The sequence below is a fragment of the Barbatula barbatula genome, assembly GCF_947034865.1.
Source record: "Barbatula barbatula genome assembly, chromosome: 7".
Classification (NCBI taxonomy): Eukaryota; Metazoa; Chordata; class Actinopteri; order Cypriniformes; family Nemacheilidae; genus Barbatula; species Barbatula barbatula.
The window spans coordinates 22,689,812-22,702,490 of record NC_136770.1 but is presented as its reverse complement, the minus strand read 5'-3'; the positions used below and the strand labels follow the sequence as shown (position 1 = coordinate 22,702,490).

Sequence of the window (12,679 nt, the reverse complement as noted above, 5' to 3'; positions counted from 1 at the left end):
TTATCGGTTCAGTCTCTAGGGTACACACAAAGGCACATTGGATAAACCCGGTTAGCAAATGCTTGAATATAAATCCAGTCAATCTTATGCACGTGTGCTGTTTCAAATATGTTGTATGTAGTTAAAATCAAATATAGAAGATAATATTTTATCATATTTTTGAATCAAACAAAGTCACATTGCCCGTTGTTCCTTGCGATGTTCTTTGCAGCTGTGAGATTTGTATTTATCGTTCAGAATGTCCGCTGTGATTCATGTGCATGTTTGGGTAACCTTACATGTCCAGCTCAGTCATGTTTATTCCAAAACTGTCACTTAAGTTGACGTTCATTTCATTCTGGACTATAGAATATCTTTTTCGAAAATGAGTGCTAAAGGTTAAGTGCATCCCAAAATCTAATTTGTGTGATTTTTAACTCACCCGCATGGTGTTAAACGTGTTTTGAGACCTCTTCGGAGCACAAATAAAGATATTTAGGTAACATGCAAGCGACTTCCAGGCCTCCTAATAATAGACATAATGGTTATAGTTGTTGTCAATGTCCAGAAAAGTACAAAAGACATTGTTAAATTGGTCCATCCGCTCATAGTGGCTCAAATCGTTTTTTATAAAGCGACGAGAATGTTTTTTCCCACATAAAGCAAACTAAAATAATAACCTTAATCGATATATTCTCCTCTGTCTGGTCAGTCTACACTGCGCACGTTCACGAGAGCACTTCGACGCATGCGCATTCGGTGAGGGTAGACGCCGGCGTTCTGACTGACAACCCGCAAGCGCATCTGTGTTTACAAGACGACGCACAATATATATATTATATATATATATATATATATATATATATATATATATATATATATATATATATAAGCTGATCTTCGCAAAATGTCTGATGATTTCGATATTGAGGCAGACTTCCTTTTTTGCCCAACCACACAAATCAAAAACACATGGGTCAAGTGCTCTCGTGAACATTCACCATAGTCATGACAGCGGAGAATATTTTGATTAAAGTCATTGTTTTGGTTTGTTTTTCGCACATAAAGCTTAAATTGTTTTTAAAATTGTGCTACTATGCGCGGCTGGACCAAATTAATGATTAATGATGTCTTTTGTACTTTTCTGGACCTTGACAACAACTGTAACCATTATAAGAGGAGCCCTGGAAATCTAAAATATCATCTTTATTTGTGCTCCGAAGACGCCCAGAGGTCTCGAAACATGTTTGGTTTTATTATAATGTAGTGAAAGTCTAGTTAACATCATTTTTTGGGAGATTGATAACCAATTGTCTGAGCACAGTTTTACTACAAATGCCAACAAAGTATTGATTTGTAAACATAGCAAATTTGTGTAAAAATATAACGACTTTATAGGAACGATAGTGTAATATAAAAGATACGCTGAATAAAACTGAAAGTCCTTTTAACAAACAAGCGATTTTTAAAATCTGACAAACCTGTGATGCAGCGAATTCCGAGCCACGCGATGTACGCATGCGCAATGCAATTTGCGCTTGTGAAACGTGATTTCAGAAGAAAAGTCAGGTGACATTTTTCATTTTATTTTCTGTGTTTTAAATATGTACCAATTTCCAATGTTTTTATTAGTAACAACTTGGTAATTGTTTGTGTATGGGGAGCTTGCGGGCTTGTTTAAAATTGGTATAATAATCTGGTTTTATTCTGGTAGCCTATAATAATTTGGCAACTATTATTCAATGTATTATTATTCATTGATATTTTTTTTATTATAATTATTCTTATTTTGTAAGGAAATTTGGAAAGGATATTCTCCTCAATAAAATCTTCCAATCCAAGTGGCAGCTAATTATTTTAAACCTGTGACTCTTCTACATACAAATGCTGTCTATCAAAGTTATGTAACACCAACTAGAGACACACAGGTTAACTGTCCCTTACCCTCATCACATTTGAACTGTAAAAACAGATAATAAACGTTTCCTCATCCCATGAGGGATTTCCCCTGTTGCTTCAGGCCTGTCTGTCTGATTCTCTTTGCTACGCCCTGTTCATGAATTATTTAGCTGATGTTTTGGTCTCACTCAATAATTTAAAATGGTCACAGGATGGTCTAATAACTGGAGAAGACCATTGTGAAATAACTTCAATATTGCGAAAACACCTGTGCCTGGGTAGTTGAAATTACATTGAAAAGCATTTACGACATGTGAAGACTCAAAACAATTCTTCCTTAAACATTCTTCATTAATATTATTTAATAGTATTAGTGGGTTAGGGTGATATCATGTTTTTGAAAGACCTTAACATTTGTTTTATGACATTTATCTGTCAAACTTTCAATTTTGTACTTGATGCTACAGCCTTTGACTGATGCAGTTACTCAAAAACACTACACAGATCATTTGGTTACAAAAAGCGGTTTAAAGAAAAATACACATTTTAGGAAGCATTTGTATTCTCACAGATGCAATATGCGAAAACATGAATCATCTGCTGAGAACATATGTGTATGTTTCTAAAGGTTAGGTTAAATCTAACCCGATGTGCATTGTTAACTGTGAAGGAGATAACGTAAAGCTTTTCTCCAAATCTTAAAAAATAGACAAACTTCCCTATACACAGTTTTGTGTTGTGCAAGATTTCCCATAAATCAAATGTTTAGGGATAGCACCGCACCGCGGGAAACACAACTTATGATTCACACCCACTGTTTTACTATGTTGCAAAAGCTGAGCAGGTTACAATGAAGTAATGCAGAACATGCTCAGTGAAATCATCATCAAGTAAAACACCTGCTTTACAGGAAAGTGTCGACACCTTAAAGTAAAACATGCATGCATATCACCAACATTATATCCTCAGGTGACCTCTAGTGGCCATAGTGTCACAAACACAATATTGGTTCATTCAATTTCTCACAAGGTTGAGAATAAGGACTTTGGAAGAAAAAAGGTCTGCTGTAATAAAACTAGTGACCTAACTCTTTTAAAGTCTCTATAATATCTGTTTATTCTAGATCCTCTTTTAAGCTTTTTTGGGGAACAGCAGTTCATGTTTCATGTTTCATGTTTTTATGTTCAGTCAACAAGAAAAAGACAATGCAAGCAAACTGGTTTAACCTTAAATGGAAATTCTCTCTCTTTAGGATGACATGACGTGGTGCATTGTAGCAAATCCAGAAATGAATGTCCAAATAAAGTCTTGGCAAAGAGAGATGGGTAAACTTTGTTACTGACGGTCCCGGACAGCTTTAAAAGCTACATAGGCACAATTTAACTTAAAAATTTCATCAATTTAATTCTATGTACTATTTGCACCTGCACTTTTTTATAACCCATTTGATTTCATACATATCTTTTCTTAGTTTCGTTTTCAGTATGTGCCAGATTTTCCATGTCTTATCATGGGCTTATCATGGGCTTGGGCACTAGCAAGGCGCTTACAGAAGTTCAGGAATTTTTCTTTACCTTCATAAACAATTGATATTATTTGCTGTTCGAGTCATCTACAGTAAATGGATGACGCAATCTCTGTGTCATTCTAAATTGCAAGCCCGTGACTTCAAACCTAAATGTTAAGTTCAGTGAAAGAATGAACTGAAAATACTAAAGCGCGACTTAAAGAGCGATCGAGACTTTCTCGATAACATATCTTTATTTTGAACATCCACGATACATTTAGAATTTAATAAAGATATTTAATGTTGCAAAATGACCTGTAAATCTGTTAATTCAAGGATATATATATAGGTCAGGCGATCGTTTTATATTACGTTTTATTTCCTTATTCGTGCCATAAACCAAGACCTCGAAACTGTAAACATCACCTGACGTGCTTCCATGAAGGTGTGCTCGATTTAAAGCAAACCGATCTCGCGATACTCAGGTGTTACAGTCCCGATCCGTTTGCACAGGACCGCATGAAGTCGAGAACGCGGCTCACGACACGAGATCACCTGGATGACGTAACACCTTTCGTTGATATAGGCGTGACAAACAATGCCAACATAACTAAGAAACTTTGAACGTGCAAACATTGGCTGTCGCTCGCCGTCGGAGACGAAGGTGCGGGAAAGAGCAAGAACAACATAATTAACAACATCCATTGTTATTCACTTAAATCATCGTAAGTTGGACTTTGTTGCTTGTGTTGTCGATAAATATACGCGTAACGTGGTTTAAATGGTTTAAATGTACAAATTTGGTATATGAAATTGTATAATAGTCCCCTATGTAGAGAGCGACCCTTATAAAAAACAACCTAGTGTTTAGTAGCTACAGTAATCATAGTTAAACTGTGGTTTCTGCATTACATATAGTTTAACGCTGATATGTGTAGTAAAATTTGGATAAATTAGTGAATTTGTTTGCTTATTCGGTTAATACACTTTAATTAAACCATATTTATAAAACTTCTGAAGGTTGTTGTGAACACAAACGCATATGGGTCAACTGTGAATGTCAATCTAAATAAGTTTTTGTTATGCTTCACAGTAAGACAGAATGACGTCCATTTCAAGCGAACCAAATACACAGCCCAGCCCCCAGCTGCTGTCCGTAGGAGAAAAGGACCGTAAACGACTTTTAGAAGTGTATGTCAAGCGAAGTCTAAGCCTGAATGATGGATCCCAGTGTCCCTGGAGACAGGAGCAGAGATCACATAAATGGGTCACCATGGCAGAGAAGAAGAAAAGAGATCGCAAACATTCCAGTGACACATCCCTTAACTTCAGTTTACAAAACTCTATCGCAGATGATGATGTTGTACCTCTCGCTGCATCTCAACCAGACAAGAAGGTTGAAACGTCGTCTGAGAAGAAACTCAAAAAGTGGAAAATTAAAGGCAGTCTGCGTCGCAACGATGGCTCTAATGCATCACAGAAGTCTAACAGCAAACCGAAGAAATGGTTTCAGTTAGATAAGGCCAAGGAAGATGAAAATTATGTTTTACCTCTATCGACAATTAATGCTGGAGATGCTCAAACGAACAGGTCGGATAAATTAGAGCGTTCCTTAGAGGAAAGAAAAACCAAAGATGGCAAGAAGTCGAAGAAGCCCACGGTATGGAAGAGTTTCTTGAACTGGTTTTCCAAAGGAAACCAGGAAAAGGAACAAGATCCTCCGACAGCCGAAGAATCACTTCCTGTTTCACAACCCATGACACCGCCTATCTCCTGTTTACCTCTACCTGAGACCCTTTCGAAAAGTGACAGCGGCCTCCGCCGCTCCAAAAATATGAAAAAGAAACAAACCAACAGGAGATCAGCAAAATGGAGGAGAAGTGGAGATATGTCCGCTGGAAAGCGTACGTATCCTACTTATATTTTCTACATGTGTGCGTAACTTTCCCATTTGTGTTAGTTTTATATCTGAAAAAATATCTAATGAACTTTTACCTTACACAGCGATTGAGGTGGAGCCAAACGACTGTTACTATGAGAAAGTGTCAGAGGAGCTGGAGAAAATTGTGCATGAAGTAAAGGACGGTCCAGCCGATGGGAATGCTGCTTTTCACCCAACAGGCCAGAACGGTGTAAAAAGTGAGTTTTTTTGTTAATAACACACTACACTTTGTAAATGCAAAAGCCTAAATAACAAGAGCCACATTCTATGAGTATCATCCGAAACCTTAATAATGTTGAAAATCTTAAGTGTTGTACTGGCTTACTATAACTTTTTCAGATTAGGTTTTCTCAAGACAAACAAAGTAATTGTGCAGCGAATGCAATGTCATCCGTATCATAGAAAAACAAAGAGCATAAAGCATATTTGCCAGAATATTTCCTCATGCTTCTGTTATATTTCTGCTAACTGTTGTTTCAGAAGACTATGAAGACGTTATCAAGAGGATCACAGAGCTGATTAAACAAGAAGGCGACTCTATAGACGACAAGGTGGGTAACTTTCATTTGATCACATATCAAAGAAATACGTTTCGATGTGCAAATTCATGCAAGTGAATTCAAAGCATGCAAGTTGCCCTTTCAAATTGTTCATTGTACTAATTGTCTTCAATTATACAATAACAGAACTGTATGGGTGGGTATAGTAGGACCGCTGATATATACTGTACATATTAGACAGGATGTTTCATCTCATGGCTCCTATAGTTGTATTTCTGGCACGTATTGACCAGTCAGCATCTAAAACAGAACAATCTATTATACATGTACATTTTAAACCTAGGAATAAACAACTAATGTTCTCTTGTCACCTTTTTTTTCAGCTGAAAGACAATGTGGTCGTGAACTCATTTCTGGGGGGCATCTCCTATAGATCGTTCCAGCAAATGGCCGACCAGTATTTACAGTCAGAAGTTCCAGATAAGAAAGCCCAGCGGCCCGTCGCTGCGCCAGAACTGGTGAAGTTCGCCTTTACTCTTGATTTTACAGCCAGGGTGGCAAATCTCCATCGCCAAGCTACAGGCCAAGTCATGGGCTTCGGGAACCAGTATCTTCAAGATCGCTTTACTCATATGAGTGAGAGTCATCCACATCTTAATGACAGTAAAACAGAGCACTTTGACCAAGAGTTCTCAAGCATATAAAAAGGTTTTTTTTTTAAACCTTATTCTACCAAACTGGAGACATAATGATTGTTTTGTAACAGACAGATTGAAAAGTTTGAAAAAAATGTACTTTACATTTTATTAATAACAAATTGTAAATGAGTACTCCTGTAGCTCAATTGATGGAGCATTGTGTTAGCAGCAATTCTCAGGAAACAAATAATGATCAAACGTACCTTGAGGACAATGCTTTAATTGTCAGCCAAATATGTAATTAATGGTGTAGTCTGACGGCTTTTTTTGAGAGAGAGTTTAAATGAGAAGTACCTCATCATTAAAATATTTAGAATATCTCTGAAGAAGCCGCTAGTAGCAACTAGCAATCTTGCATCTTACTGCATTTTAGAAATGAAAGCTATTTATAATTTATAACTGCTAAACTTAGTGTGTAATTCAATGTTGTGTATAGAACTCAGAAATACGTTGTAACTGTGTATGCGGGCGTATACAGAATATGTTAACATTCTGAATAAAAACATATTTTTTTATAAATTGTGGTCTACCATTGACTTTCATGAAGCATTTGAATAGAGCTTATACAGTGTAAAGGTTCCCTAATAATGCACAAATGAACAAAAACATTAACAAATAAAACTGTAAACGTATATGGTATTATTATAATGGAATAGCATTTTAGACAGATCCGGGGTGTGGGAACAGCACGAGTGGAGACCAAAGATGGAAATTGTAGAAGGAAGAATCTGAAAAATCCAAGAACGAGATGAAAGGATTAAAATAGTCTTAAAGGATTGTTTACCCAAAATTTAAATGATTTCATAATCTTCTCACCCTCGTGTCACTCCAAACCTGTATGACTTTCTGTATTATGCAGAATGCAAAATAAGATATTGGGTCTTACATTGTATGAACACAATACCACTTTGGAAGGTTTGGAATGACATGAGGGTGAGCAAATGAATAAAGGATTTTATTTTTGGGATGCCAAACATAAAAAGCAACATTATATGGAAAGGTGAAAAGGGGCATCTCCAAATGCTTTAAGAACTATTCTCAAAATGAATCTCCTGTTTTTGGCAACTTGTACCAGAGAAATATTTGCTCGGTGTGATCATCTTGACGAGCAGGAGTGTATTTGGGGTCGTAATAAGGGTAAGAATAATGTATCGTTGCCCACTGGCCCTCGTTCAGCTCATGGGGACTTAACACCACAAATTAAATTTGAAAATGAAATCTTATAGTGTATCCATGTTGGTAAGCTGATATACAATGACCGCTCAAATGACCTAAGATTCCACAGAAAGTCCTCGAGCCTGAGGCAGTACTCCTCCGGCAACTCTGAATATTTTTTTTTACTCTGGAATTGTCATCATACCACCTTCGCTTCTCATTTTGTTCTTTTATTTTCACTCATTTCCTGTGCTCTCATCTCAAAGGTGTCATTACAGCTTTTGGATTAGATTTATAAAGATCACAAATCCTAAGGAATCCTATAAAGAGTTTGAATGTTTGAAATGTTTTATTGTAATGTAATTACAATGCAAAGCCTATTGCAACACCTCTAATTTAAACACTGGTTATACTTCAATGTTAATGGAACCAAAATCAAAAGGACTTTAAATCCTCAGTAATAAGACTGTTGTTTTGTTAATAAACTGGCAGTTAAGTTTGCTTTAAAGAGCTGAGCATGTAAACATCAAACTTTACGATACTTGCATTACAGATATTTTTAAATGTCATCATTCAGTTCCAGAAGAGAGCTATAAGATACTATGCAATAATAGTCAAGCCTCTGTTTATTTAGAGAAAAAGCCTCCGGCAAGAAAAACCAGACATTGCCACCGTGTGCTATTTTTCCCCTGGATCTAATTTTATACATCACAACTTCAGACGTGTGATTGATGGCCGCAATAACACTATTGACATTTCACCAGTGCAGGCTCCAAGAGGTTTGCCAGGCACACTTTGCGATTTTCAAACCTCGAAGCAATATGTCTTATTATGAAAAGGTCTCTTTCCTCAAACTGATTTTTTTTTACTGAGATGGCAAATAATCAACAAGAGCTGATACAGCCATTTTTATCAATTTTGTGCACAAGTAAAGCCTTTTTGAACCCGTTAAATTTGCCATGCAAAATTAATTTAAAGTTTTACATACCAAAAAGGAGGCACAAACATTTAACACAAATGTTTCCTTTTTTATTGTGTTTTTCAGAAATAAAAAAGAAAGATTAATCAAAGAGGCCAAAGCCCATGTCTTCATCAGACTCCTCGGATTCGTCTTTCTTCTCTTCCTTTTTCTCTTCCGCTAAAAGCACACATACAAATGTCAAAATCACACATTCAATCACAAAGGTGAGTTTAAGCCCTACACTTTATGTAGAAATGAATCCAATAAAATGGAAGGATTAGGATCTGCGCCTATCTAATAAAACTCATTACAAAACAATTACTTGTGAAATATGTGACACTGAGAAGGTTATACCAAGGTTGAGATTTAAAAAAAAAACATAAAAAGCAGTGTAATGTAGAGACTATAAACAGATGAAATTGAATAAATGTGACAACACACACTTTCGCAGTAAATTCCCTGAGGCCTCTTGAGTCAACAACGACATCATACTGTAATTGTGCTTGTATGACTACTTTGTGTGCCATGTAAGAAAGTATGTTGGTCAGTAAGTGATGATTTTTTAGGAGAACTTTTCCTTTCAAACTTTTTGCATGAACAAACAACCCACCTGCAGGTGCTTCGACAGCAGGAGCGGCCCCACCAGCAGCAGCTACGGCAGAGACCGCCACTGCACCACCTGCTGGTACGGAGGCTAACTTAGAGAGGCCTGTATGAGGAAAATAAAATTACTGACAGTTAAGAAGTAAAATAATATATATACAGCTACAACATAATGTACAACAAAACCCACAACAACAACTCTTCAATCTTACCGGCATTCATCACTTCATTAATGTCCTTGCCATTGAGCTCACTGATGACCTATTGAGTGAGTAACAACAAAAAAGCATGAGATATTGACTTGAGAATGATATGATGCACGTAATAATCTGTCCTACTGACTGGCAACATAGAAACAAGGGCCCAAGAGAGCAACTTGGGTAAAAAAATGTATTGCTCCATCAAGTACCTTTAGTAATATTCCCCAGATTTAAGAATTCAAAGATCTTTAAGTGTCACAATGTTTTGCAGTTATAAAGCTTTAAGCTGCTCCTTGTTCCCCAGCACATAAAAAACATCTTTATTAGTACTGATTCAAATAATTCAGCGAAATTGGATGAGGATGGTGAAATAGACATATCAGGATTACAAGAAAAAAATGAACCAACCTTGTTAAGACGCTCATCATCGGCCTCGATTCCGACACTCCCAAGGATGTTTTTGATGTCTTTAGCAGATGGGTTGTTGTTGCCACCCAGCACAGCCAACAGGTAAGCGGCCACGTAACGCATTCTACATGAGAGATTACGCAAATTACACCAAATGTCATATTTATGTTTTGTAATACATTTTATTAACTCATCTCATGTCTTTAATTCTATTTCTGTTATATTATAGGTGAACAGCAGAAGAGGTTGGTCAACGTTATATGTCTTTATTTATGTTGAAAAGAACATTTTAAAAACTCCCTGGTAGGTCAGGTGTAAAAGTATTTCATTGTTTAATTTGTAAGTTGTTTAGGATGAAAGCATTTGCTAAATGACTAAGATCAAGGGTGCACCATGTTCACTTATGCAGGTTATATTTTTAGAACGTGGTGTTACAATACAGTTTGGTCACATTGACAGCATTTGTAACATATTGACCAGTTTAAAACGGTTAAAATGTTAAATGTATTAACACATAGTCAAAATTCATTTATTTGCGAATGAATTTGTTATAAAACATAGTAACGGTATCTTAATATAGCTCCCCATGTAAACCAAACATGTTCTGCGTGCGTCATATAAAGTTAACTCGATCCCTCATTACAATATTCAAAAGTGTGCAAAGTCTCCAAAGAGAATCTACATAACAAGGACTTCAAGAATACAAAATGGAGTGTAGCTTTAGCATAAACTAGCTAACGATAGCGTGCTGGTTGATACTGAGCGAGGAAAAAATCTACTATATTAAAGACAACTGTGCTATATAAAACAATAATACACGTTTATAAATATTATTGGAATTAAATTTTAATAGAAAAACGTACTTTAAGTCTGTGAAAGACACGAAACGTCGGTCACGCTGCGATTTCCGGAAACGAGAGAACGAACAGACTCAAGCAATAGGAAAGGCTAAAGGACGTAACAGTACACGGCAATCTGATTGGCTGCACGGAGAGTCGTGCAAACATGACAGATCGTGATTGGATGCAGTGTCGACTAGCGCCTCCGAGTCCGGGCAGCCATGAAAGTGTTCTTGAATTTGGTGGGAGCAGAAATAATCTTAATCTAATTAATCTACTTGGTATGCACAATTAAAAAAATTATTACACTTCTGCCCGGACAAGGCTTAAACTAGTTCCGGACTCAAATAAAAGTTTGAGCTGTCTCAACTGAAAATAAATTGCCCTGACATATAAATAAATATGTAATTGCCATTTTTTTGTTGCAAGATGCACAGCAGTCATGTTTTTATTTAAGGTATTTTAATAAAAGAGACTTAAATGTCCTAATTTAACTGAGGCATAGCCCTGGTTTACGCTAAGCCTTGTTTGTTAAACTGGGCCTTCATGTTTTTGTTACAGTTGCTATAAATAACATTTAACATAAGGGTGATATTTGAAAAGTGAATGTTTGTTGTTTACATTAACATCCTTTTGAAAACGAACAAATACAGCCCAAGAGACAACCACACAATAAAATCACACAAAAGTTTTTATTAACAGAAATAAAAACACGCAATGTCATACGCCTGAATCACAGTCTCGTGCTCAGATAAAACATTTCACAGCTGTAAACATAGCTAACACAACATTTGACTAGTATTGATAAGACGTCATGTTACACTAATCCCGATCCAGAATCAGTAAAGTCTGTAGAAAGCTGAACAGGGAATCATATGGTGTTGTGGTTTCAATTTCAATACATTCCTACAGTTCTATTAAATGTTCATCTTTCTCTTGTGTAAAGAGGTATGAAACAGATTGCAGGATCAAATCCCAGATTTTCCTCCAGCTGGTCACATACCACATCTTATATAGGAATTCCCCGAAAAGAATCAATAGGAAGAGTGCAAGCAAACACATGAAGATTCGATCAATGTGGTGGAGCACCTTCTCTTTTAATGTGCGTTGGTCCCATGGCAGGGCAGCCCGAGACTCAGTGTAACGACCGAAATGGTAGAGGGCTTCCTCGTCGCTGTTTATCTCCTCTGTCTCCATCTCAGTCTCCTCCAGAGGTCCGTTACCTTCTACCATTGTGACTGATGAAACAGGCCTCTTCTCGAAAAATGCTCTTCAGTGATTTGTCCCAGGGCTTGAAGAAATGCAGTTGATGACAGCTTAATTGTTTTTTTTTTCTTAATCTATTTCTTCGAAGTGTAGTACACACAATGTATTGGTATTTGAATAAAGTGAATTTAGATAGTATGTGGCATTGCCGGACTGTGTCTGAGAATATCCTAGGTTAATTAGAACTCACACCTCACTAAGTAGATCACTGAGACTTAGGGACACTCAGCAGTTTTCAAAATCCTGTATTTAAGTAACAGATGGCAAGTACAAAGAGTTACACGATGGAAGACGACAAACATCTACTACTGCCTTATGGTTGATTAACCCTCTCATGCGTAAATTATAAAATCAGTCAAGGTTTTACAAGGTAAAAAAAGATTTGTAGTTTATGCATATTCATAGATCCACGAATGTGTCAAGACTTTTCACAAGATAATTTCCATATACGTTCATGACACTAGAAATATGTCCCCATCTGTATTGTAGGATGCTATGATTTTAGAGACCACTTGTTGCCCTGTAGAGTATTTTACTAAAAAGGTTCACAGATCAAATTGGAACGAACTAGGTCACCTTATCCCTAACCCTCTCTCTTCTCTCAACAGGAAGTGGTCTAGCTTTTATTGAAACTAGTAAATTTATATTAAAACCTATCATACTATTGCTCTTTTATGACATATTGCTCTCTGAATTCTTTGTAAATCTCTGTGGATAGAAGC

General features: G+C 36.5%; 2 protein-coding genes across 3 annotated transcripts; one reads left to right on the top strand and one right to left on the bottom strand.

Moving 5' to 3' along the window:
* The first annotated feature begins 3,868 nt into the window (after positions 1-3,868).
* LOC306896132 (uncharacterized protein) lies at positions 3,869-7,052 on the top strand. Of its 2 annotated transcripts, none has more exons than XM_079459828.1 (5): positions 3,869-4,110; positions 4,479-5,289; positions 5,390-5,524; positions 5,808-5,878; positions 6,211-7,052. In XM_079459828.1, the coding sequence occupies exons 2-5, from the start codon at positions 4,488-4,490 to the stop codon at positions 6,529-6,531; spliced, it is 1,329 nt and encodes a 442-aa protein (XP_079315954.1). In that variant the 5' UTR covers positions 3,869-4,110; positions 4,479-4,487; the 3' UTR covers positions 6,532-7,052. The 2 variants fall into 2 exon arrangements, with proteins under 2 accessions (XP_079315954.1, XP_079315955.1); XM_079459829.1 differs by having other exon boundaries at positions 3,992-4,110; positions 5,811-5,878; positions 6,211-7,041.
* Positions 7,053-8,687: 1,635 nt separating this feature from the next.
* On the bottom strand, positions 8,688-10,914 carry rplp2 (ribosomal protein, large P2). Its single transcript, XM_079459796.1, has 5 exons — positions 10,716-10,914; positions 9,853-9,976; positions 9,457-9,505; positions 9,252-9,350; positions 8,688-8,818 (listed from the first exon to the last, which is right to left on the bottom strand). The coding sequence occupies exons 2-5, from the start codon at positions 9,973-9,975 to the stop codon at positions 8,742-8,744; spliced, it is 348 nt and encodes a 115-aa protein (XP_079315922.1). The 5' UTR covers position 9,976; positions 10,716-10,914; the 3' UTR covers positions 8,688-8,741.
* Positions 10,915-12,679: the final 1,765 nt, after the last annotated feature.

Excerpts from the sequence above, each read along its gene's own strand:
- LOC306896132 (XM_079459828.1), top strand. The coding sequence starts at position 4,488 with ATGACGTCCATTTCAAGCGAACCAAATACACAGCCCAGCCCCCAGCTG. Across the intron at positions 5,290-5,389 it reads AGATATGTCCGCTGGAAAGC|CGATTGAGGTGGAGCCAAAC; the intron begins GTACGTATCCTA and ends TACCTTACACAG. Across the intron at positions 5,879-6,210 it reads GCGACTCTATAGACGACAAG|CTGAAAGACAATGTGGTCGT; the intron begins GTGGGTAACTTT and ends CTTTTTTTTCAG.
- rplp2 (XM_079459796.1), bottom strand. The coding sequence starts at position 9,975 with ATGCGTTACGTGGCCGCTTACCTGTTGGCTGTGCTGGGTGGCAACAAC. Across the intron at positions 9,506-9,852 it reads ATGATGAGCGTCTTAACAAG|GTCATCAGTGAGCTCAATGG; the intron begins GTTGGTTCATTT and ends CTCACTCAATAG. Across the intron at positions 8,819-9,251 it reads TGCTGTCGAAGCACCTGCAG|CGGAAGAGAAAAAGGAAGAG; the intron begins GTGGGTTGTTTG and ends GTGTGCTTTTAG.